The 27,590-nt window shown below is 39.3% G+C and overlaps 1 protein-coding gene across 5 annotated transcripts in view; it reads right to left on the bottom strand.

Moving 5' to 3' along the window:
- The window catches only part of TRAPPC8 (trafficking protein particle complex subunit 8), a 52,523-nt gene extending 32,100 nt beyond the window's left edge, over window positions 1-20,423 (bottom strand). For 3 of the 5 annotated variants that reach the window (XM_035125147.2, XM_035125151.2, XM_035125148.2), the window contains exons 1-7: window positions 20,052-20,422; window positions 16,575-16,769; window positions 12,083-12,166; window positions 5,900-5,989; window positions 4,799-4,973; window positions 2,413-2,566; window positions 1,810-1,900 (exon numbers count right to left, since the gene is read on the bottom strand). In XM_035125147.2, the coding sequence (XP_034981038.1) occupies window positions 1,810-1,900; window positions 2,413-2,566; window positions 4,799-4,973; window positions 5,900-5,989; window positions 12,083-12,166; window positions 16,575-16,769; window positions 20,052-20,208 (946 nt within the window). In that variant the 5' untranslated portion in view covers window positions 20,209-20,422. Of the gene's footprint in view, window positions 1-1,809; window positions 1,901-2,412; window positions 2,567-4,798; window positions 4,974-5,899; window positions 5,990-12,082; window positions 12,167-16,574; window positions 16,770-20,051 lie in introns of all 5 variants that reach the window. The other 2 variants (XM_035125149.2, XM_035125150.2) reach the window with 1 other exon arrangement.
- Window positions 20,424-27,590: the final 7,167 nt, after the last annotated feature.

The following is a 27,590-nucleotide window of genomic DNA, read 5'->3' as shown; positions in this document are numbered from 1 at the left end:
TACTGTAATTCAGAGTGGTCAATCCTCTGTATACAACATATTTCACAGCTACTATTAACCCGTTCCAAATTAGATTAATAGTATTATAGTCAAATAATTATACCAATATGCAAAATAAAATATAAGTGTATGTTAGATTTTCCCAATCTACATGGATACTATTTAATGGCATTTTGCTATGGTTATGCCAAATTATAGTGCACAGTATGAAAGTCTGCAAACAAATAATGTACCAACTTACAAGAGGAAAACAATAGAAAATGAAAAGGTATTATCTAGCTGGCCACTACCTCTCATTTGACTAGCCTCCCTAGCCATTGGCCAACCTATTATGATTCAAAGGAAGTCAGAGCTACCATGACTTCAACATATTGAAGGAAACACGTAAATTCTATTCATGGCATCTGAAGGTAACATGGAGATTCCAAGTAAGGGATAAAGTATAAAGTTAGAATTCTGACAACTTGGAAATACAACTGGAAAGAGACTAAAACCAGCTCTCAGCTGGGAGCCAATAAGATGTCTCTGAGGGAAGCACCAAATCAAATATTAACTAATAAACAAATGTGGTTTTTAAACCCACATATATGCACTATCAAACAACTACGGTAGAGAGACCCAAGACCAAACTCAGTCAACAATTGCCAGCATTCTTATAGTCTCCAGAACAGGCATAGGCAAACTCAGCCCTCCAGATGTTTTGAGACTCCAATTCCCATCATCCCTGACCACTGGTCCTGTTAGCTAGAAATGATGGGCGTTGTAGTCCCAAAACATCTGGAGGGCTGTTTGCCTATGCCTGCTCCAGAAATACCACCACCATTTAGGTAGAGCAGTCACATTCCTACTCACTTTCCCACATTCCCACTCACTTGTTTTTAAGCTCCCTCCTCTGCAAGAAAAACAGAAATCTGAAATGGCACCATCTGCAAAGAACCCTGTGCTGATACCAAAGATATCTAAACTAGGAACTGTATAACAGCATTAAAGGTAAAAGGTAGGTAAAGGTAAAGGACCCCTGGACTGTTAAGTCCAGTCAAAGGTGATTATGGGGTGTGGCGCTCATCTCACTTTTCAGGCTGAGGGAGCCAGCGTTTGTCCATACAGGAGACAGCTTTCCAAGTCATATGGCCAGCAAGACTAAACCGCTACTGGTGCACAGAGGACCGTGACGAGTGCCAGAGCGCATGGAAACACTGTTTAGCCTCCCGCTACAGCAGTAACTATTTATCTACTCGCACTTGTATGCTTTCGAACTGCTAGGTTGGCAGGAGCTGGAACAGAGCAAAGGGAGCTCACCCTGTTACACATATTCAAACTACCGACCTTCCGAGCAGCAAGCCGATGGGGGGAGTCACCAATCAGCTTCACTGTAGTGAAGTTTGTAGGAAGAACAAGATACTACTTGAATGATCATTGATACTGCAGCAAATACTTTTCAGCTAATCCTGGAGGAACAAGCATCCCTACATAAGCACATGATACTTTTATGAAAACTCAAAACCACTTCATATACAGTGGTACCTCGACTTACGAAGGCGATCTGTTCCGCGGCGCTCTTCGTAAGTCTAAACCTTCAGATGTCAAAGCGTCCATTTTGCACATACGCGAAGTGTGATTTTGCACTTTGCGCATGCGCAGAACACGCGCACGGCAAAAATACTTCCGGGTTTGATGGCAGTTACCTTATTATACCATGATGAAATAAGGGCACATTCTGGCTTGATTAAAATGGGACCTGCAGTGTTCTGATAAACAACTGGTTTATTTTTCTTTTTTAAACTAAGTTGTTATAAAAAGGAAATATACCTTTGGAATCATTACCTAACCCATCCAGTGGTATAAAGTGATCAGAATTCTTATTTGAAATTAGTGTATATGGGCCATCTTCGTAAGGTTCCTGTCAGAATAAAACATACAAAAAAGAGTTTCAACTTTCTGAAAATGTAACCTATTTTAAACTTCTAGAAATCACTAATTTATTTCCAACAGAATGTATCTTGGATACTACTGCAGAGTCTGCCCTGCACTCTCTCAGTTAAGTTGCAGTCTTCAGAGGCAGAAGGGGACATTGAATCTTCATCACTAGTGATGAGGCAAAGTGCTAGTTTGGTCAGCTTATGTATGTTGAAAGGGGAAGTGCCTTTCACTTTCCACCCACCTCAGGCAGGCTAGCTGTGGTGGGAGGTACCAGCTACCAATCAATCATATTATAAAATAATGCCAAAGAAAGAACCAAAAGAAGCTGAAACTTTAGACCTCAACTGGTATGTGGATCTGCTTTCTCAATCAGACATTTAAAAACTGCAACAAAATAATTTATTAAAGGAAATAAAGAGACACACATACAACAAAAGGAGTGAAGAGACCCCTCAGAATAGTACAGAAAAGGTTTTAAGTAAAAAAATATACCTGGGTTTGGATAGTGTTTTTCTGAAGATATTGGCTCCAGGGATCAGGAATCTGTTCATCAGCTCCTCGATTAGACCCACGAGAATTTATCTTAAGTAAATAGCACCCCTGAGTCCCATATCTCTGTTTCATTTCTTCATAAATTGAATCAGCCCTAAAAATTGTAAAGTATTGCAGAATATTTTCAAACATCATCCTTCTTGACGGGTAATCCAACTTCATCTTTATACCTACAAGAGCTTAATCCTGGGCATGTTCATGTAGTTATAAGCCATAGACTATAATTTACCATGCACAAGTAAACTGCATCCACCCCTCCTCACTTGTACTGGGAAGAAACAAACTACAATTCCTGGCTCAGCATTACACTTGGCCAGTTTGTTCAACTGTAGTTTGGAGTGAAGCAATCAAGCTGTAAGACTAAGCACGGGGTTATGGTTTCTTTCCTCTCAGCATCCATGCACAGTAAAGTGCATGGTTTATGGCTTACTGTGGCATGTGAATGCAAACTAGTGCATACTGAATGAAAAACTTTGCTTCAGCTCAACGTGCAAAGTTTCAGGAAGGAAACATTTCTCTTCAGTGCTACAGAAATTAAAAAGAGCAGCAATCAGTGTTACACAGAACAATTTATATGAAGCATTCTTGACAAGAATCCCAGCAGTCAGGAAAAACTAGTGATCCATCAGGAAATGTCCATCCCCAACTTAGAAGACTATATGAAGAAAGATTAAGGATTGAATGAGAAAAAAGTGAAAAAACAGAAACACTGTTGAAGTGACCAGAGATTTAAAGAGTTGAGGATACAAAAATAAGCAACTGCTGACAAGGATGATTCTTCACAAGTCAATGCAACCATATTAATTTCAATTTAACACAGGCAAGGGCTGAAAACAATAGTAAACAGAATTATAATAAAGTCCATCAGGAGAAACCTGAACAAGCAAAAGAGTATTCAGCATGTATGTATGTATGTATGTATGTATGTATGTATGTATGTATGTGTATGTGTGTATGTATGTATGTATGTAAAAAGGTAAAGGGACCCCTGACCTTTAGGTCCATCTCGCATTATTGGCCGAGGGAGCCGGCGTACAGCTTCCAGGTCATGTGGCCAGCATGACTAAGCCGCTTCTGGCGAACCACAGCAGCACACGGAAACGCCATTTACCTTCCCGCTTGGAGCGGTACCTATTTATCTACTTGCACTTTGACGTACTTTCGATCTGCTAGGTTGGCAGATGTATGTATGTATGTATGTATGTATGTATGTATGTATGTATGTATAAATAAAATTATTACTTATTATAATCATCATTATTACCCCACCCATCTGGGCAGCTTCCAGCATATATAAAAACATCAAAAGAAGAGGACAGATTTTGAAAAATCAAAAGAAGAGGACAGATGAACATTTAGGAAGAGGCAAACATGGTAGTGATGGAAGATTTTGGAAATTTAGTGCATAAAGATCAAGGGCTTGTTTCTGCCAGCTCCACTGTGCATGTTCACCTTAGATCTAACCCATTCTGTTCAAGCCAACTCTAATGTGAAATACCTACAGGATTCAGCTTCCCTGCAGCATCCATGCAATATGCCTGCAGTGCCAGGACAGCAATAAACGGCATAAAACTGTGTCGGCACATGCTATTTTATAAATTGCCCCACCCTGAGCACTTTTTTTAAAAGATAGAACAGAGTTCTTTCCTAAGGTTGCTATTGTAAAGTCAGGTTAAGAGTAGCAACACATTTGCAAAAAAATATTTATGTTTTATATTGTTATGGGCTATTTCAAGTCCTAGTGATTAACTACAGACAACCATTTGAAAAGTCCAATTTCCTATTTTAAAAATGCACACATCCCTGTTGTACACAATGGCAGCAGAAGGTATTAAATAACAAAACTTTTAGAGTGTTTTGCAGAATCAAGCACTTGCACCTCCTGATTGCTTCATGGAAGAGCTCATGAATTAATCTGAAAAAGCACCATTCTTTATTCTAAAGGAAAAAACCTGAATGACTTAGAACACAAAACCCTAAAAGAATTTCCTTAACATGTGCCAGAGGAATCACATTTTATCTAGGAATCCCCCATGACCAAAATATCTGATTTAACCTACTTACTTTAAAAGAATACAGCTCTCTCTTTTGGGTTATTCATAGCGGCATAGTCCTACATGATTTATCCTTGTTATATTAGTTATATTAGACACAGTTATATTAGACACATAGTTTTTATACACAAGAAGGAATTACACATGTATGTCCAAGAATTGAGGATCATGGAATTATCTTAAACTACAGTACATAGACAGTAGCAAGTTTAAAATCAGCATTTCAGAAATCTTATAAGTGTCAGAGAAGCCACTTAGACAACCCTACTCACCTTTGTTCCTCTCCTAAACTCACATCATGCAACAACACATAATATTTGAGGGTGTTTGGAATGAACCATTTTGGATAAGAGTATTCATTACTATGTTGAATCTGATGCTGCTCTTGTGAAAGCTTGAGAAACTGTTCCACAGGTTCAGGTTCACTAGATGACACCACGAGCATACCTTAGTTGACATTAAGGATGAATTACAAGTTCACAAGTTAACCAAGAGCTAGTTAATGCTTGAGTGTTGTTCCAGTAACAACTTCAGTGCTTCTTTTAAACCTGTGCCTAATTTACCTCTAAAGAAAAGCTACAAGTAATTCACTTGTGATTAAATCATCATCATCATCATCATCATCATCATCATCATCCATCTTTAGCAAGACATGTGGCAGCTAACTGAAGATAAAATACTGTCTAAATATAATGTTGTATAAAGGATGGACTCATTGCAGTCTGTTTGCTATGCTACCATTAGGTAAATGACTACAAGATTATTCTTTGATAAAGTACTAAAAGCTGGTATGTACCCAAGAATCCTCACCCAGACACCATCCTCATATTGCAAGTTGTGATTAAACCAGGAAGCCTCCAATTTACCATATCATAACAGGAAAATTATGTTTACCAGTATCGGAACAAGCCAAGATATTACACAAAGTTCAAACCAAGAATTAATATCCTGCCTTGTTCCAAAGCTGGAAACCACAGTTTAACAGTTCAGATGAAATGTGAACCTACAGTTAATTAAGGGCTTCCTGGTGTAATTGTAGCTCATTCAAAGGGAGGTACAAAGGGGTTCTGTACAAGCAAGAATACATAAAATTGAGTAATTTAAGGTTCTGAATAATGCAAGCTTTTGCTGCAATTATTAGCAATTCAATATCAATGCCCAACTAATTTTGCAAACATTCAAACACAAACAAAATGACCTTGAGCACCATATACTCCCAATTAATTCCGATAAAGATTTTGGAAAACAGAATTGTTTTGTTGCAGTTTCCCACTTTTTTAACAAGCTTCTTTAGATGTAGGACAGAAAGGGCTGCAATATCATATTGCATCTTATATACAATCACACATTTATCTTTCTGTTCCAAAGGATACAGGCTACATAGTGGTTTAGGAATTCATGGTCTGATGATGGCATAGACTGAAGAAAGCTCTCTCGATAAGCCTCAAACCATGGAGTGGTAGCTGAAATAAATTAAAAATATTTCACAGAAACATTTAAAATGAAGGAACAAGTTACTTTGCTGTAAAAAAAAATGTAGCAGGAGAGGTCTTGGGAAAAGTTATCAAGCTTAACAGTAGTACTACTTAGTTATTGAGCACTTCTGTATGATTTGGACAAAGAATAGAAGAAACCATTTTCAAGATTGCAATTCATAAAGAAAGGGAAGCTAATGAAGATTTCATTCATATACAGTAGTTCTCAACATATCCCATGGCTGTACTGCAACATCAGAAAGCTTTTGCCCCTCTGCTATTCCCATACAATTTGATTCATACTGCCATGCCTGCACAACTACAACTTATCATTTTTCATTTATTAGAACGAAAACAGAATTCATGCTAAAAAAACCAATTTTGGAGTGTTCTGGTTTTTACTTTTTGAAATATGGCAACCCTATCTGTAAGTTACTCAGAAGTCAGCTCCACTGAGTTCAATGAGATGTAGTCTGAAGTCTACAGTCTTAATTACAGGTAGGTAATATGTTGGTCTGCCGTAGTCAAAACAAAATTAAAAAATTCCTTCCAGTAGCACCTTAGAGACCAACTAAGTTTGTCATTGGTATGAGCTTTCATGTGCATGCATCTGAAAGCTCATACCAATGACAAACTTAGTTGGTCTCTAATGACAAACTTAGTTGGTCTCTAAGGTGCTACTGGAAGGAATTTTTTTATTCTGTAGTCTTAAGTATGTGTATACATATTTTTTATTCAGTTTTCAAATAAACAGAAACAACTAAGACTAAGCGAGACATTGTAACATACAAAGGAGTTGAAGGAATGGCTGGGGAGAAAAAAGGGGAGGAGAGAATTAGGGAGGAGAGGTGACAGCAGGTCCCCAATACAAGATTCACTGATTTGTTTTTTAAAGTACAGAATAATAAAATGTAAAATGGATTGGTGAATTGCATTACAATGCAAGTGTATATAAGATTGCAGCATACATTTTGTTAAAATCAGTCATATCATTTTTGCAATTCAAAATTTGAAGCAAGCTCCACTTAACAAACATGATCCATTGCTAAGGTTATTCAGAGAACAATCAAAATATATTAAACAATATATAAAGCAATATAGCTAACATACATTGATCTAACACTGGCAAAGGGAACCTCCAGGCTGCAGAACTCGTTAGGCCCACAGGGCTGCTTTTCCCAGATGCTAGGTATGGGTCTGACAGGGTCACAACTGGTCATGTACATACATTCAACGTTATTAAAATCACACATTCATCATAATGTAACTAGTTATAGGTATAGTATAATTATAAATTTGAAAAACATATAACAGGAATTTGTTTTGTTGTCATAGTTAGATGAGCACATGGTTAGATGAGCACATTTCAGGATTTGTTACCACCACAAATATAGTAACCAAGACTACAATTCCCTTCTAGTAAACCCACTGTATAGATTTCATCTTTTTTTTTAGACTGTAAATGCATTGCTTTCTTACAAATACCATTAGAAGCTCAGAAGCACCTCACATTCAAGTAAAGGCCCAATTTATTTGTTAAAGCATAATCCAGTATTTTAATTCTGGAAGATAAACACCACTTTCGTACCATTCAGCATAACCATCATCACTTTTTATATCCAAAACACAAAATATCCGAAAAAGAAGTCCTCCTTTGACTTTCAAAAGTAATATTGTTAATCACTAAAGCATCATACAGCTCCTCATTCAAGAAAGGGTATTGTAGCAGTTTCTAATCTCAAAATGTAAATATATTTTACTTATGTATTTATATACAACTTAATCAGTTTATGTAGAATAAAGAATGTCCATTAACATATTGATAAAAGTAAGTTAAAAGCAAGTTTTTGTGTTTTTTAATTTGCTTTTTCTGTTATATATACTGTAGTTGTCAACACATATCATGTTAAAGTCATACATAAAAATAAATAGAATGGATAGAAGTTATAAACATGATAGTAATAATAACATAACTATATTTTCCAAGATTCTTTAAATCATATATATCTTGAGTTAAACTTCCCTTCCACTCTTTCCATGGTTTCCTATCTACTTACTATTCTTTTAACTGTTTTCTTACTCTACTAAATTATTTTCATTACCTTACATAATCGCACATTATAACATCTACTGCTGAGTATTTTTAACCTGTTATGATTATTTTCTTGTTATAATATTTTTCCATAGAATCCCTGTATAATATCCAATTTTCTTTCAGTTTCTTGGTATCTTTATTTCTTAATCTATCTGTCTTACTGGCTATTTTTAAGTATTCCAACATTTTGAGATATCACTCTTCTCTTGATGATAGTGTATTTGTTTTCCGTTTTTGTGCAAATAGAATTCAAGCAGCTGTAGTCACACACATCCATAGGGTAATTTTTTGGGGGGGGGATTTCTTCTGTTACTATTCCCAGAAGAAAAGCTTCTGGATTTTTGAGAAACGTTCTTTTAAACATTTTCTTAAGTTCATTATATACTACCCTATGTCCCAAAATTATTTTGCACAGAGGGGAAACTATAGCTTACTCTCCCTTTAGCAGAGGTCGTAATTTGGCCTATGAGGTATTTTTCTCTATGCTGGGCCAGGTAAAGATGCAACTGCAAAGGAACAATTGGGAGCTTTAAACTGTGCACAACCACCATAAATAACAGAATGTACCAACTGTTTCTTTGCATTTCCAACATTTGTCACTTTTAGATCTAAATATCTTGGCTAGTCTGCTTGGTGTCAGATACCACCTGTGGATCATTTTTAAATAGATCTCTTTTAACACATACCGGTAACATGCAGTAAATTTTAAATTTATTTTCCACAATTGCTCCCATAGATTTAAATCAATATTGTGATCCACATCTTATGCCCAACTGATCATGGATGATTTAACTAATTCTTTCGTTTCCCACTCAAGTACTGTAATATTTTATACATTTTAGATAGGTTTTTTTTTAACCTTAGATCTTAGTATTTCTTTTTCAAATTGTGATGGTTGTTTTGTGAATCCCACTTTTTGTCTGCCTTAAATTTGGAGTTAATTTGATAATAATTTAGCCAATTCAACACATAAATTCTTTAATCTCTTCTAAAAAAATTCCATTTTTGGTTCTCCTTCTGAGAAATCTAACAACTCATTGTAGGTACCCCACTTAACCCATGTTATTTTTTTTCCTTGTCTCTGCTTCTATCGGGGATAATCACCTTGGTGTTTTGTTTTCCAATAAGGATTTATATTTTCCCCCATACACTAATTATTTTTTTCCTAATAACATGGTTAGAGAAACTTTTGTGTTTTCCAGCTTTGCCATACCAAATACATGGATGCCAAACATGTTTGACGTCAGGTCCCTCTAAATCTAACAACTGTGTGTTTTCCAGCAGCATCTAATATTTTATCCAACATAGGCAGGCCACTTCAAAATTCTACGTCTGAGAGTGCGAAACCCCCTCTATCTTTTATATCAATAAGAATATTATATTTTATCCTGGGTTTCTTCCTCCTCCAAATAAATTTAGACAGGTATTTTTGCCATTCTTTTAGACAGCGTACATCATTAAATACTGAGATCATTTGGAACAGAAATAACATTTTTGGGAGGATATTCATTTTTATCACTGAGATTCTCCCCATTAAAGATAAATGCATTCTGCCCCATATATCTAGGTCTTTTTTCATGTCTTTCCAAGTCTTCATATAATTGGCCTTGTAAATATTACGATTATTTGCCATTAACCACACTCCTAAATACTTCACCTTTTCCTCTATTTTCCAGCCGGTAATTTCCTCTAATTTTCTTTTAAGGTGATCATCCATGTTCTTAACCAAAATGTTAGTTAAGAACAGGCATCTCCAACCTTCGGCCCTCCAGATGTTTTGGCCTACAACTCCCATGATCCCTAGCTAACAGGACCAGTGGTCAGGGATGATGGGAATTGTATTCCAAAACATCTGGAGGGCCGAAGGTTGGAGATGCCTGTTCTTAACTAACATTTTGGTTTTACCTTTGTTTATTTTAAAGCCCACCAATTTTCCAAATTCATTTATCTCTTTTACTAACTCACTTTCTAAGGGTTGTTCCAAAATAAAGACTATATTGTCTGCGAAAGTTTTATAATTTTGTCTGCCCACTCTTATTCCGTGGTGAAGTCTCCTTCTTTGGACGTCTTTAAGCAGAGGCTTGACAGGCATATGTCAAGAATGCTTTGATGGTGTTTCCTGCTTGGCAGGGGGTTGGACTGGATGGCCCTTGTGGTCTCTTCCAACTCTATGATTCTACTAATTTTATCATTGTTTCTTATATTTTGCAATAAAAGTTCTAGGGTAAGAATAAATAATAGCGGAGAGAGCAGGCATCCATGCCTTGTTCCTTTCATGATACTACATTTTTCTGAGATAATATTATTTAGCATAATATTTGCCCTTTGTTCCTTATATAAAGCATTGATACCTCTTAAGAAAGCACCACCTGGTTCCATTCTTTTAGTACTTATTTCATAAATACCCAGGAGATACTATCCAATGCTTTTTCTACATAAAGGAAGATCAGGGATGGCCTGTTCTTCATTATGCACCTCTAGGTAAAAAGTAAGATAAAAACAAGTTAACCTTCAAGTCTCATATTTGGTTGCTACGGGTTCTAATTGGGAGCCCTGATTGGGAGTGTCCAAGCGGAACCAATTCCAGCGGACATGCATTTTGTGCTAAATTTAGAAGGTGCTAAATACAAGCCCCACTTGTCAAGGAACAACTGGAAGCACAGTTTAAAGCTCCCAATTGTTTCTTTGCAGTTGCATCTTTACCTGGCCCAGCATGGAGAAAAATACCTCATAGGCCAAATTACCACCTCTGCTAAAGGGAGAGTAAGCTATAGTTTCCCCTCTGTGCATTATCCAATATATTTCCAAGATGTGTTTCCCAAAGAGATTTCAACGAAGGGAAGAGAGAGAACTGAAGACCTATAGTAACAGCAAGAAATATAAAAGAGAGAAAAATCCTCTGCACATTCTGGATCTAACCAAAGTCTAAAATGAATTCCTAGTGCCTGCCTCCTCTATCGGAGACATACTAAGAAAAGAGTGTAATTGTCAAACACATAATCAATTTAGGGAAGAGGAAACCAGTACACTTATCCCTTAGTTTCAGTACCAATGCTTCCTTCCATGCAAGTCCCTTTTTGCAGCCTGAGTGGTTTGACAAGGGAGAATAGTAACCACTGATGGCTCAAGCACTGTCTATTAAGTTTCTGTTTATCACACAATCACACTCAAGATTAATCATAACGGCCTTGTTACCAATGAAAAGAACTAACTTTTCCCAGGAATAATGTGCTGGGCAAATGCAATATATCACAAACAGAAATGCTGTCTTAGTGAAAGACATCCAAGTTCCATGCAACAAATGAGCAACTATACATTTGTTAAGCTATAAACTACAAGACCCTAAAAACAAAACAAAATATGATTAACAACAACAACAACCCAGGTAAGAAAAATATGGTGGGTAGTGAACAGCTGCTTACAACTCATCTGAACACTACTATTATTTCCAACTACCACAAAAAGTAAAATAAAAAAATTCCTTCAGTAGCACCTTAAAGACCAACTAAGTTTTTATTTTGGTATGAGCTTTCGTGTGCATGCACACTTCTTCTATCTGAAGAAGTGTGCATGCACACGAAAGCTCATACCAAAATAAAAACTTAGTTGGTCTTTAAGGTGCTACTGAAGGAATTTTTTTATTTTACTTCAATCCAGACCAACACGGCTACCTACCTGCTACCACAAAAAGGTTATCATTTAAAAAAGAGAAAGGAGGCAAGCATTTCTGGAAAGTCAAGCAAATTCAGCATGCTCAAATCAAGTCAATAGAGAATGATTTTCTCTGCATTTTGATCTATAGAATAATCACAATTGGATTTAAAAGAAAAGAGAAGATCTCAGCAACCATCACCAACATTTATTTCTAGGAATGAAATCTATTCTAAGAAAAGTGTAGTAGGGTGGTAAGAAAAGATGGATGGGTTGCATAACAAAGGAATAGAAACAGGACTATTTAGGACACCCACACCAGCCACACAAAATACCTGAATAAAACGTGGATGTGTTCAGTCCCATCAGTGTGTCTTTCCAACTACTGTACCAAGGAACACTAGCTTTAACTGAGCGATCTGACAGAGAAAACATGGAAGTATTAAACTAAGCAGGTAGTCTGTATACATTTCATCTTCGTTCAGGTTTAGGAAGCCTCCTTCATATGCATGTGAAAATCTACTGGATACATGTAAACCCTTAAGCTTCTACTGACGTCTCTGGACATAGGACACTTTCAGAACCAAACATGAAAAATATAAAACCAAGAGTATTTTGTCTTGAGCATACTGCATCACGCTCATTCTCTTCAGAATTAAGAGTTTGAATATTTTAAAGCTCCTGAGAAAGCAGGTGTATTTGACAGAATTTATTCAGTAACACTGAATATTTTAAGCATTTGTTATAGAATCACTGTGCCGTACCTAAGAACATAAACAGGTTTAAACATGTGGGATGCTTACAGTATCAACCTACAACAGTTGCTTGCTGGAAAAAATACCGAAGTGCTCACTAAAATATTACACACCCCTAAGTCTTCATCTTCTTCTTTAAATGCAGATATTGTTCAAAAGAAGAAATGGCATTTCATGTGGGCAGGGGGGAGCAGGGAAAATCAACCAGACAGAAAGCATCACTTCAAACACACTTTTAAGGCAATCTCAGCACAATCACAAAAAACCTACCTAAAATATATTAACAATCTATATTAACTATATTTTTCTCCTTCAACAGGCATCATCACCCATGGGAACACACATACACTCATTACAAGCCTAGCAATTCTAAAACTACACTTAATGATGTGATAAAGTTGATCGTCTTTCCTTGGACTTTGTTATTTTAACTCATGTGAGATTTTATAGTTTTATTTTTCATCTTTTAAATTTTGTCTGCTGCTACAATTGTTCTCTCTGTTTTTTACATTATAAAATGAAATAATTTTTTTAAAACTAACTAGAATATGGAAAATAATGTACTTGCAAAACTGAGATACACAGTACACCTAAGACAGACAACTGATTACCCAACTAACTATAACAAGAGACAAGAGTTTTTCAGGAACAAATAATGAAACTTCTCACATGGTCAGTAGTCATGCCTTTTGACATGTCCAAAGCATTTCCATTGCCCATGCATTTTTAAATATATTTAATACTCAGAGTAGGATATTTCAGGCATGTCAAAGGGCATATAATTTTTTAAGTGTTTAAAATACTGGGTGTATTTTAAAATATACTATTCAAAAAGTTTGTTCACACCAGCTTTCCCCCCCCCTGAGAAATATCTCAGGAACAGGAGTTGTAGTTCACATCATATCCTCTAAGTGGAGAGAACGTCAAAGTGCAAGTAGATAAATAGGTACTGCTCCGGCAGGAAGGTAAACGGCATTTCCGTGTGCTGCTCTGGTTCACCAGAAGCGGCTTAGTCACGCTGGCCACATGACCCAGAAGCTGTACGCCGGCTCCCTCGGCCAGTAAAGCGAGATGAGGGCCGCAACCCCAGAGTCGTCCACGACTGGACCTAATGGTCAGGGGTCGCTTTACCTTTCTTTCAATAAAGAGTCAAGATCACAGTTGTAGAACACATTCCAGCCAGCCAAAAACACTCAAAGAAAATGAGAAGCAAGGCTGGGGTGAGGGTATCCAGCATAGGCAAAGCCTGACGGCCAGAATGGAGCCTGGAGAGATACATTGGGCCAAAGTTCCCAATGCTGGCTCTACACAGACCTTTGGTAATCTCATCAATTTCTATGGCTATCAGTCCTATTTATATGCAGACGGCACCCAAATCTCTCTCCAACCCGCAAACTGTCCCTCCCCACTCCAATTTTGTATCTTCAACTGCCTCTTTGATATTTCTCATTGAATGCTTTGTTATAGCCTCAAACTTTTTATGTTCAAAGCCCTACTCCAATGCCCTACTTCTTCTAGCCTTTCCTTTCTCACTGACATTATTACCATCCAGTCATATTTTGATGCCTAGATCATCTTTGTTCCTCATATTCAAACCATAGCTTTTCCCCTTGCAACACTGAAAAACTATGATCCTTTCCTTCTGCAAAAACAGAGTACTGTAGACTAGTCCTGACCTAGTCTGCTGCAATCTTTTCCTCTCTAGACTTTGATTGTCTCTCAGTCTCATCACATCTATCTAGTACTCTGCTGCCTATATCATTTGCTCTGATCATGATGAAAGATGGTATATAAATTTAATAGATAGATAAAACACTTCTTAAATCCTATGTTGGCTCCCTCTCTGCTCCTAGATCCAGTACGGGTTCCTTGTCCTTTTTTTCATGGCCTTGCCCACCCTCACACCCCATGACATCTTCTCTTTTGTATCCCAACAGCCCTACCCATGATCTTTCCTTCTAAAGCTCCACACCATTTTCTACCACCTGAAGGTTTCCTGCTGCCTCATAACATGTTGCCCTTTCTCTCTCATGCTGCTCCATGTGCTTCAACAGCCTCCAAGAACATCTGTATGATGTTATATCTCCTTTCCTTCAAATTACACCTTTTCCATGAAGACTTTGGCAAAAAGTGTTGGTAGATAAAGTGATAAAACACTTGCTTACTCTTTCACATTTTGGATTGTAACCAACCTGATGCAATAGCACAAGCCAGTGCAAGGACTTCCACTAATACAATGGGGTTTCCCACCCCCAAAAAAACCTGCTCTAAAAGGTCGTGAAAACTCCAGAATAGCACATGAGAGGAGAAGAAATATAGTTCCATATGCAAGTAGAAATGTTTGTGCTGACAGAACAATTGTATTACAGTGGCACTAAATTCCATTCAAAGTTTCTCGGGTAGACTTGTCCTCATATACTCTGTGAAAGGTCATGCACACTGGTTACACAATATAAATAAACAAAGAAATAACAATTTTCTCTATGTTTCATTTGCTGCTTATACATAAAATACAGTATGATTACATAAAGACATGGGGTAATCTAGAAAAGTGATGCATGTACAGGAGATTTTCAAGCAGAAAGGTTCAGGTAATAAAATTATTTCCATGGAGCTTAATTTCTAGCTAGGTGTTTCTAGAATTACAGCCTTAAAGACAGCCTTTGCATGATTTTTGTCTTCAACTACCAAAATACTGACCATGCAAAAAACAAAAACTCAATTATTTTTGTCAAGTGAATACAAAGAACTAAACTTGAGTCATCTAAAGCAACTTACACACATTAACTGGATTTGAACATAGTACAAATTAAGAATAAGGATGTGTTGTACATGAAGAGCCAAAGACAGACAGCTACAGCAATACAAGTGTAATAAGAATGATAGGACATATTTTTATTTGTACAGATTTCACTCCCCACAAAAAGGAACAACTATGATCTGCTTTCACTTACATGTTACAAATAGTATGAATAGGGAGGTTGCATTTCTAGAAATATGTTTATATTTTAGTTGTTTAAAACTTCACTTACCTCGCCTCCCTTAATCCAGACACTATAGAATAATGTTTTTTTAGAAAACAATTTTTACTCCCATTGCACAACTTTGATGTCATTCAGCATTTCTACAGAATACTAGTACAAGTTTCAACACTTTTTCCATAAGTAATTATATCTAAGGGCAGAATTGTATGTTACACTAGAGTTCTCACCCCTTTCTTAACATACAGTAAAAAATTGTGGCCTGACATAAATGCATTCTGCACTCCAGGACGCTGTCAGTGATGTGGATTGAGGAATCTCATTACATAATATCACATAGGTATGCAGAAAGCTTATGCTGTCTTTTGGAGGGGCAGAAATCAGACAAGTTGTCCCTTTTATATCTATGCAGTGGAAGCCTCTCACAGAACCAGAACACTTCCTCACTAGTGACAGCCACTTCACTTGGAGAAATGGTGGGGATTGGGCTCTGCAGCTGCTTATTTGCCCATCTGCATTCTATGAGCCAGATGAATGAGAGGGCAGTACAGTAATGGTGAGAAGCAATAGTGGGACAATGCTAACTTCGATGACAGCACTAAGTATATGGCTAAATGTTACAGGGTGGGATGAATAAGGCTCAACATTTGGGGCAACAACAATGTATCTTACAACATGTACCTCTGCCCTTCGAAGAAATTTGGCTGGGATTAACAGTTCCAAAATTGAGAATAAGCAGCAGTGGAGAGTGGAAATCAAAGTAGGGGCATTTCTAACACAGTTTGCTACTTAAAAAAACCCCCCAACTCCAACAGTATATATGGAATTTTATCAACATGGCAATAGGCAACAAAACTGAAGAATTTCGACACTTCCTGCATATGCAGTATTGTATTGTAGGTTTGTCCTGAACAATTCCCAAACCCCCTATATGTGCAGAACTTTATCTGCTATATTGTACTTTTCTGTAGTAACTAATCACTGTGCAATATCAAGCTTTCAAAGCTGTAAGTTGTACATCTCTCACTGGGAAAATATAAAACAAAATGAAATATAAAATCTTTAACACATTTCAATGTCTTGTTACATACCACTAATGTTGAGATCATAATCTCCGGCAGTAATCACATTAGCTACTAATCCTTCAGCAGGCTGACTAACAGTCACAACATCATTCAGAAGCTTCCGAATGGCTCCTTGTTGAGGTGGCTGTGTAATAATGTTGTTGACAGCAATTTTCAAGTTTTTGATTATGTGAAGTTGGTTGTTGGGATCTCTCATGTGCACTAAAGTAAGAAAATAGCTGTGTTAGACTAGCCTGCTCTGAAGCAATGCTCAATACACAACATTTCTGTAAAAAAAAAAAATCAAAACATATAGTATCTACAAAATTTTTGAAAAGGCAAGCAAGATCTCCTCTCACAGAACATTCAAAATGAGAATATTCCTTTAGACTTCAATCTCTCTAAGAAGTAACTCCCACTGGAGTTAGTAGGGTGCACTTCTGATTAAACATGCATAGGATTATACTATTTTACATCATTGAAAGTGTTAGAAGCATTCAACATGGAACCAAGGACAGGGCATTCAGGTGGGGGGGGGGACTTCACGGAGAAGCATAATTTCAGTTGTTGCTGTCAGCACAGCATTCCCTCTGAAGTGTTCAAGTCATTTTTAAAAGTGATTTATGTTTTCAATAGTAGAAATTTCTGTCAGTGATGTCAAGCGCTGGAAAATTTTCTAATGCTTTTTTTGTGGAAAATTTTCTGTTTCAAAAGCTCATTAGTAACAATGAGTTGATGCCAATTGCAAATACTATTTTATTCCCATTACAATAAACCTATGCTTTATAGGGATAACTAAACAGGCCAAATAGCTGTAATAAACATCCTTCTCACATTAAAAAAATCCTATACAGTATCCCAAGCCCTATCTACAACATGCCGTCCTGTTTTGATAAATTTAATGCAGGGAACTATTATGAGTATATTACTTTGCAGTACATATTGTATATGTTATAATAACGGCTTGGATCCATATGAAGGTTGCAATGGCGGCAACATCTTATTATCAGAGTTCCACTAATAGGATGCTCTGTCGGTGGAAGAAAAAAATCATTTTTGCTGTTCTTCACTCCCACCTGAATCCCCTTGAATATCTCCTCCAAAGAATTGGTGGAGCCTTCAGAGAAGTAACACAGGGACTGCAGGGGAAATGGGGTTCGGGGGGGGGGCACTAACCTCTGCACTCCACTGGAAGCCTCCAATGAATAAGAACATAAGAGCCTGCTGGATCAGGCGAATGCCCATCTACTCCAGCATCCTGTTCTCAGTGGCCAACCACATATCTATGGGAAACCTGAAAGCAGGGAACTGAGTACAGCAGCACTCTCCCTACTTGTGATTCCCAGCAACAGGCATGCAGGCACATACTGCCTCCAACAGTGGAAGTAACCCAGCTCCCTCAACAAGCAAAAGGAACCCTTTGGTTGCGGTTTGGTGTGTGTGAGATCCACGCCATTATATCTCTCAATTTACAATCACTTTATCTAAGCAGTTTTTACCTGTCCTGAACAGCTTTGGATGAGTAAGAAAAACTGGCATTCACATTCTTAAGTTTGTAACTAAACTTGTCACTTTGTGACCCATAGCATCCTTCCATTTCTAGTCTCCTATCTGACACTTTTCCAAATTCACAGAAATTGCCCTAAACCTTGTATACTTTTCCTGTTCATTATGTTTCCAAACAAGCACATCTGTGAATTGCAGAAATTCTTGGTAGATCTCCAGCTGAAAAACTGCCTGCCTCTAATTCGCCTTTCCTAATTTTGGACACATTAAAACAAGGTACAAATGAATGGAGCAACTTAAAATACAGTTTGGTAGGCAGTATGCCAACACCCCTGCTTAACATACTCTTTACCTACCAATAGTAATTACTTATTGTTTCCATCCATGAAGGTACAGCACAGGTAAGAAACATAATTAAAGACTACATCAATATAGTGATTATAAAATGAGAAATACAATGGTGTGGATATCATCCCCACCTGCAACTAAAGGGCTCCTTCTGTTTGCAGAGGGAGCTGGGATACCTCCACTGTACTCATTCACAAAAGCTGGCATAAAATACAGTACTCAGAAATGCTGGCAGGAAGTGGCCATCACTTATCCTGGCAGAGTGGTTGAAGAATTTTTTATGATCTCTTTGGGGCAGCAAAGTTGTCCACATATGTGTATATTTCAAACCAGCCAGCATGTGCACAATTAGAATTCCAACAGCTTAATCCTAAATGTATGGGGATTTATTTGTTACATTCATATCCTATATTACTTTCATGATAACAGCATACACTGAGCTCATTGATGGTCCCCCATCTAAGCACTGACCAGATCCAAGCCTGCTTAACTTCAACAAAGTTGCTGCTTCATGTCATGTGCCTTTAAGCAATATCCTGCTTACTTGGAGTAATACAGTACAAAAGCAGTTCTTCTGAAAAGATCCATTTCATTATTATCTATAGAAGTATTTTTACAGCAGCAGAAAATGTGCATATTTAATAAAAACACTGCTTCACCAACTAAAAATTTATTTAATGCTTTAAATGTTCAGATAGCATAATAAATACAAAGCAATAATGTATAAAACAAACCAAAACACATTAAAAATTACTTGATGTTTCTAACTGATTTCCATTTCGCAAAGGTGAGCATTTTGTTAAAATTGTTTTCCTAGGTTGTAGCAGCCAAGTTAAAAGTAATTTATTCCTCTTTCAAACAGCACTTATGTGTAATAGACTTCTTTGTTTGAGAAACATTTGAAATATTCCTATTGGTACAAAATTATATAATCATTTTGGCAAATCACCCCAAGTCTCATAGGGACCGGTCTCCAGTACATATAACTGAGGCTACCACTGACACATCCATTGTTATTAACCAGTCACATGGCTCACATCAACAGGGTTTAATTTGAGCCAGCACTTGTAGGGCATTCTGTGTCATCTTTTACCTCTGAAGTGTGTAAAATCGGTAAAGGACACCACTTTCATAAAATACAACCAAAACATTGACGATCAGTTGAGCGTAATTCTGCCCACGAGGGTCCCAATGACTTTAACGCTGGTGTCCCTGTCGCTGCAAAGGCCCCTGGACATTACACTTCAGAGACATTTGCCCCGGTGTCTTTAAGTAATAAAAAGCTGAAGTGAAAGCATAAGCCGGATCCAATGCTCCCCACTTCTGAGTAAACAAGATTCTATCACCCACGTGAACAAGTACCCTCCTGGCTTTCCCAGAAGGGAGAATTTGGCAAGCTATCTGGATGGAAAGCAGCTGCCTGAAGTCGGAACTTCAACGAAGGGGGAAGTCAACACAGTGAAAGGGGCTCCTGCCTCGGAGGTCTCTGGAGATGCACATACTGCCCCCGCCCGGGCCAGCTGCCTCGCAGCACCCACACCCGGAAGGGACGGGGCGGCGGCGGCAGGGGTGCTCCGGCGGCAGCTCTCCCCTCCCCTCCCCTCCCACTATGTAAACAACCCAGTTCCGCTCCCGCCAGGTGACACCGACCTTCCGAAGTGAGGCGACAGAAAGGCTTTATGAGCTCGCAGAAGCCCAGGTTGTTCTTGCGGGTGACCTTCTCCGCCTCCTCGCTGCACAGCGCGGCCACCAACGGCACGAACGAGTCCTGGAGGAACTCCTGCGCCGACTGCACTCGTTGGGCCATCGCTCCGGCCGACTGACAGGGCGGCCCACCGCGCCGAGCCCAAGCGAAGGGCCGGCCCCCTCCGGCCGGCTTAGCCTGCTCCTTTCCTCCTGGAGACGCTTCCCCCCTCGAGCGCTGAGGTAGAATCCCCGCCGCAGACGAGCGCAGAGTTGGGCTGCCTGCGCTGACACCCGCCGCCCCGCCAAGCCCCTCAGTGACCGCCCAGACCCGCCATATTGAATCCGGAGAGCCCAGACAACCGGGTAAGCCTGCTCCCGGCAGCCTTTGCGGCTAGTCACGTGACAGCGGAGGGAGATGGAAGAGGCGAGGCTCCTGGAGTCGGAATCAAGGAGGCGGGGCGGGGAGAAAAGAAAAGTAGGCATGCGCAGTATGCATTTCGCTGAGCTCTTGGGAAAGACAGGAGGGTTGTGCAGAATCAGTGAGCAGAAAAACAATCGGGGGAAAGGATCGGGGTCTGCCGGTGGTACTTTAGACCTGCGCATGCAGGCTGATTTTTCTACCAGGGCTGCGCCTGCAAGGATAAGACATAGCCCAGGCGCTTCTGCCGCATATGTCTACAAGTACTGTATATGAGTTCCATTTACAGGGATTCCGGGAGACGTTGAGGCCAGTTAGCTCTCTGCAGAGTGTAATTACTCTGAGCAGGTCCCTCCCAGCAATGTATCAGGCGGAGAACCTGAGCACATTTTTAAAAACGCATTTTGCCTGGGCACCAGACCTATGCAATTCTCTGGATGCCAGTCCCTGGGAATCACCGGGGGTGGGTGGGAAGAGTCCTATTGCGTTCAGGTCCTGCTTCTGGATTTCCCATTGGCAACTGGTTGGCCGGGATGCTGGACTAGATGGGCCACTCGCCTAATCCATCAGGCTCTTATGATCTTAATCTAGCTCTCTTGATTGGCAGCAGGGATGCCAACTTGAATAAAATATTGAGGGGGGCAGGTAAGCCCTGCCCTGCATAATCAATCACAAGAGTTGGTACATGCTCAACATTTGAATGGCAATGCCCATCAACTGGTGGGGGGGTCCAGCCCCCTCAATTTTTTTATTTTTTTTTGCGGGGGGGGGAGGGATCTCAGGCCTAAGGAGTTGCCATTTGGGACAAGGGAATTAGCATATCAGATCATCCACCCTGAACGAAGGTAATAGGGCTGAGCTATGGTCATTGTATCAGCAAGTCAGAATCAGGTGTTCTGATTCTGATTCTGTTCCGGTTCTGAGCCTGTGTAGTTCTTTTCTGTTCCGGTTCTGAGCCTGTGTAGTATTGTCCTCTCTCTGAGTTTATCAACAGCAAGTTTTGAAAGTCAGCCAGGCCAGCGTGTCCTGAGCAGCCTTTGCTCTACTGTTGGATTGGATTATGTGTGAGGGGGGACACCAGGGGAGGCACCTACGGTAGGTGCACTGTGTGAGTCTGGCTTATTTACTAACTAATCTATTTTTTTGTGAAGCAGGGAAATGGAGGAAGAGAATAATGGAGGACCAACCTGCCCTTGCCAATGTTTCCTCGCATTCAGCGGAGGAGTGGACAGTTTCAGAAAGGATGTGTCTGCTCTGTTGCTCATTGGTAGCCCATGTGCAACCTTGAAAGGGCCTGCTGACCAGTGTGGAGGACCAGGGGCTCCCAAACGTCCCCGCTCACCTGCCTGCTCCACACACCCCTTGAATACTTTTGGCTTGGCTGGAATACATCGTTGAATTGTGATAATAGATCTTGAGTTTTGCATGGCTGGAATGTAGCCTACTATACAAAAGTACGTACAATCATGCCATTAATCCATCTACCTTTGCCTCCCGCCCCACCCACAACTGGCATGCAGGTCCTGCAGGAGGGAATGCAGTTTTAGTGCTGAAAAAAATTTCCCCATCCCAGGTGTAGAATCAGGAAAGGGGTAATATAAAAAGACACACCCCATATCTCATCCAGGATATTGGTATTGATATATATTTCACATGTGAAACCTCATAGGTCTTTAGCTGGGGCTTAGGGAAGGGTGTTTCAAGTCAACAAAAATGTAAGCTCTTGCTTCAAAATATTGTATGCATGGTGTTCATAACATTAAAAGAATAGATGCTAGAGGTGATTTTGGCCTTTTATTCTGAAATGGAAATGGGATGTGGTGAAGCTATACACACAGTTTATTTGCATACTGTATCTTAGTTCATTTAGATTTGACACTTTTCTAATTATTCTCTTTTAAAGCGAATTGAATTAAGGATGGGGACAAAGCCTTGAAGCAATGCAAATCCCTGGTGACTGGGGCTTTAAACAGTCAGATGTGACTCTTAGGATGCAATTTTATAATCCAGGTTTATACTCTGGATTTCCTTCCTTTGCAAATAGTATTTTTGTCACACGTATTCCCAAAGTAATTTTACTTTAGCTATCCTGTCCATTGAAATATAGATACCAAAATGACTGAAGTCACAGGACACTCTTTACAGTCAACAAGGTAAAAGTTAACGATTACACCTGCATTCCAGGAAATTTGGCAGGAACTTGCTCTGTGGCAACATATGTTGACTTCAGGTTCTAAAGGCTTAAAGAAGCAAATTGCTACAACATCCTTTGTACACTTTACTTCCTGAGTAGAACCTTGGCTTTATTTTTCTGCAGGATTATATATTTGTCTTTAAGAAGGCAAAGAATCAGGTAAGGAAACTTACTAAAACTGAGTTTCAAACTAAAAACAAAACTAATTGCAGAAACACCAACATCTTGTTTTTATTTGAGGGTGGGAGAATTTGCATGTTTGTTTTGCAACTGCAAGAAAATGATCCTAGGAAATCCCCTGGTGTATTATTAGCCTTTTGTGTTGTCATGGGGAGCTGGGAACAAGACAGAGTGGCACCTCAGAAAGTCCCGTGTCAGTCTTGTCACCAATTGTTATTTGAATCTTTGTTGATACACAATTACCATGCTACTCCTAAAAATTATCTGACTGAAAATGCTAGTTGGAAGTTTTAGTAGACATGGGAGAGGAAATAGGAAGTTTTAAAAAACTGAAGTTCTGTTTGGAACTGTTTGGAACAAAATAAATAAGTCAATTTATTTTGGTAGCTTATTTACAGCAACCCACTTACAGGATCACTTCAAAAAGTCATTCCATAAGGTCCAGTCATTGTATCAGAATGGTTTATAGATCTGAATTTCCACATACTCATTATTTCAGGGGTGGAAACCTGTGGGCTTCCAGGTGACACTGGCTTAGAATTTCCACAGTCCTTGTCTGAGGCTGAGAGTTGGACTCCAACTACATCTAAAGGGCCACAGATTCACCAGCAGTGCATTATTTGATTTCAGTAAAATCCCACAAAAGATTCAGTAAAATAAATTCTGACTTAAAATTCTGCCATGCCGTTCATTTTGCTATCATCTTTTTATTTTTTATTTATTTGCATATTAGTCACAATATAAAGCCCATCTGTATGGCAGACCATGAATATTTACCAAACCTCAGAAACTCCTGCACTCCCATCTGCATGCCCAACACCTTGGGTGCTCTGACTTTTTCTCTCAATTTTTGCACTGCATCTACTACTACATGTTAGGCACTAAATAATGGTGTGCAAAGGGAGGAAAGGTGAAAAATTAGACGGAAAGGGTAATTTCCAAATGTGCACACCTCTGTCAGGGGGAGGAATTGTGGGTGGAGGACTAAATGCGTTTCAGATGGGACATATTTGTTCACTGCAACACCAAAAGCTGGATGGCTGAAATGCAGTTGCGACGACCCATATTTCTGCATGACCATCAGATGATAAACAGCAGGAGAGAGAGGTTCTAAAACACTTTAAGTGAATTCTGCCTTGTAAATGAGTCAACTGTGTATCCTTGTGACATCAGAAGTCTTTACGCAGGCCCTGGATGCCATTTGCTCAACTGCACTTGCACAACTGACGGCCTTGCAAGCCTTTGTTCTCACAGTTGGATGCTTTGGGGCAACAGGAAAAGGTCTGAGTCATGGAGCAAGAATCAGTACCAAATGATATTTATGACTTGCGCTTTTAAAATATAATTTCAGAATTCACACTGGTTTTAATAGTCTTCATATTTATGTGTATAAATGTTAGGTGTGGAGGGGGAAAATACCTTGTAACTTTAGGGTAAGAATTTTATATGCTACAGAGGTCAATATAAAGATAGAATTGATAGATTGCAACATGATCGTCTCATATAATTTAGGCGCAGGGAAACCTGTGGCACTCCAGATATTTGCTGGACTACAACTCCCATCAGCCCCAACTAGCATGGTCAATGGCTAGGGATGGTGGGAGTTGTAGTTAGGCAACATCTGATAGGCTGCAGGTTACCCATCCCTGCCATAACATGTCAAACAACCAAAAGCAAAGCTGCAGTCCTATGCACACTCACCCAGAACTAAGTCCAACTGAACTCATTAAGACTTACTTTTGAGTAGACATGCTTAGGATTGCTCTGTAGGCCAGTAAACCTGCCTAAGTTTGGACTATAAGAGTAAAAAAAGTTTTTTTTAAAAAAACTACACAAGTATTTTATTTCTAAAGTACATTTATATTTGCAAAATATTAATTGAACATCTTGAAATCTATTGCTATGAGCACACCAAACTTGAAGTAGTAAGAAACTTCAGGAGTGGCAACACTCCTCCTTCGAAGGAAGGTCACTGAAGACACTGGTGTCTTTGTAATATGGTTTTAGTTACACAAATATACAGGCTGAGCATAAGGTTGAAGGGCTTGAAGCAGTGGTTCTCAAACTTTTTTCTCTGCCCCACACTTTCAGAATAAAAATTTGCTCACACCACACCAATTTTTTATTGATAAGAAATACATCAGAAAACACAACTAGGTTGTCCTCAGTATCACTTGACGCTCTTGTTCTCATTTTGGAAATATATCCATATTCTGCAAATAATTTTTCTTTATACTATACTACACTACACTACACTACATTACATTGACATGTTTAAATGTTTATTTTAATGCCCTTGAATATTCTTGCCACACTTGCCATCCTCTCCTGCCATACCAAGTGTAGCGCACCTTTGACTTAAAGCAGTAACACTCCCAACAGAGGCTGCTGTTCCCTTAGGCTTCCAGGGACTTCTCAATGTCATAGCTTGGGTTTCTGCACAGAGAGCAAGTCAAGTCTCTGTGTCTACCCAGATCCAGACAAGACTAGCCCAAACTAGCCCCAGGCCTATTGTTATTCTGATGCTACAATGATGTAGCCTCCAGCTAGGTAAGCAAGGAAGGCCTTCCCAAAACATGCACACACACAAACAAACAAGGAGGGCCAACTCTTTAGTCATGTAAAAAGATATAAAAAAGACTTATCTAGGCCCATTAACATAACAAAGAGACTGGTTTGTCCAGTTCAGTACCAGTAGTTCCTTCCATTAGAGAATCCCATGATATAAAACCATAGGCTTGTAGAGGGCCGAAAGATGGCAACCAAAACAACCCCCGCCAATCCTACAACAGTATCCATATTTGCTAGGCTCCAAGCGATACTGAACACATAATGGAAATATTAAAATACTCAGAATTACTAGCTAATGAATGAATCAGAGAACATACACATATAGGAAGTTGCCTTATACTGCTGAGATGCCAAGGATTGAAGTCAATTGATTCTTGTGTTACAAGATTCATCCTAAGATTTCCTAGTCTAATTATTCTTATGTAGTTCTAGTTACAGGTAGGTAGCCGTGTTGGTCTGAGTTGAAGCAAAATAGAAAAAAATTCCTTCAGTAGCACCTTAAAGACCAACTAAGTTTTTATTTTGGTATGAGCTTTCGTGTGCATGTGTGTATCTGAAGAAGTGTGCATGCACACGAAAGCTCATACCAAAATAAAAACTTAGTTGGTCTTTAAGGTGCTACTGAAGGAATTTTTTTCTATTCTTATGTACCTTGAGACTCTGGTTTAAAGGTAAAGGGACCCCTGACCATTAGGTCCAGTCGTGACCGACTATGGGGTTTGCGGCGCTCATCTCGCGTTATTGGCCGAGGGAGCTGCTGGCGTACAGCTTCCAGGTCATGTGGCCAGCATGACGAAGCCACTTCTGCCGAACCAGAGCAGCACACAGAAACGTTTACCTTCCCGCTGTAGCGGTACCTACAGTATTTATTTACTTGCACTTTGACGTGCTTTCGAACTGCTAGGTTGGCAGGAGCTGGGACCGAGCAACGGGAGCTCACCCCGTTGCGGGGATTCGAACCACCGACCTTCTGATCGGCAAGCCCTTGGCTCTGTGGTTTAACACACAGCGCCACCCGCGTCCTGAGACTGGTTTAGGCAATGATTAATACAGTAATTGGAAGAAGAAGAAGAATCCACACACAAGATGGTAGTATGGTTTGGAAAGCCAAGGTTTCCAGAACTACAAAAAATCGCTAGAAAAGAATGTTAATGAGAAGGAACTCCGAAAACAGCTGAATGAGTACTGTTCAGTGGTCATGGACCATTGAATAGGGAGAGGTAAAATAGAATGGAATGTACTGGAAATGGCATGGTTAGTTGGAACAAATCCTGAACAGAAGTACTCCTGACTGCAATATTTTGCTGTAGGTCCCACAGGTATATACTGTACTAATAGCAAATTCAAATGGTGGGTTGTGATGGCAGTAAGATGATGACAATAAGAGTCTACTGAAAAACAAGAGGGAAGTATCAGCATGCTAGAGGCAACCCCAAAGCTAGCAGAAGTAGAAGCAATCATTAAGCAGGTATGGGGGCATATAGCCCATAACAGTCCAGTGTGAACTGAGCATGCTCAGCGTCTACTGGGGGGGGCGTATATGGACAAAGTACCCTAAAACTATCCAATGAAGATGCAACAGATCAGGCATGTCCAAAGTCTGTTTTGGGGGGCCTAATCCGGCCTCCTGGGTGGTTTAATCTGGCCCCTGTGGCAGTCTATTTCTTGGGGTCAAATCCTACTCAACAACTTCAATCCTAAAAAAAAAGCTTGGTGGAAAATCCCTCAAAAAATCTCAGCAACTCTGGTTGGCCCTCACGCATGTTCACTTCATCAAATCTGGCCCTCATTGTAAAAAGTTTTGGCACCCCTGCAACAGATGCTCAGAAGCCACAGACTGACCAGCATCTGTGTGGGAGGAGGAAAATAGAATGGAGTATTATGGAGAGGACATGACTAGCTAAAACCTGGACATGAGCACTCTAAATTGTAGTCTCCTTGGTTGCCGTTGCCCCCTAAATCTCAATAAATGTGCAGGTACTCCTTTAGCATCTGCTCTCTTAGATTTCGATGGAAAGCCAAAAGAAAATTGGCAAACCAAATCAATGGAATACAGTATGAGGAAATGGCTAAATTAACGGAGAAACTTCAAAATCAAGACAGTAACAAATTTAAATATTAATGGGAAGTTTTTATTGCA

The sequence above is a fragment of the Zootoca vivipara genome, chromosome 8 (assembly GCF_963506605.1).
Source record: "Zootoca vivipara chromosome 8, rZooViv1.1, whole genome shotgun sequence".
Lineage (NCBI taxonomy): Eukaryota > Metazoa > Chordata > Lepidosauria > Squamata > Lacertidae > Zootoca > Zootoca vivipara.
Note: the sequence above shows the minus strand (reverse complement) of the source record. Positions and strands in the feature narration are given on the sequence as shown.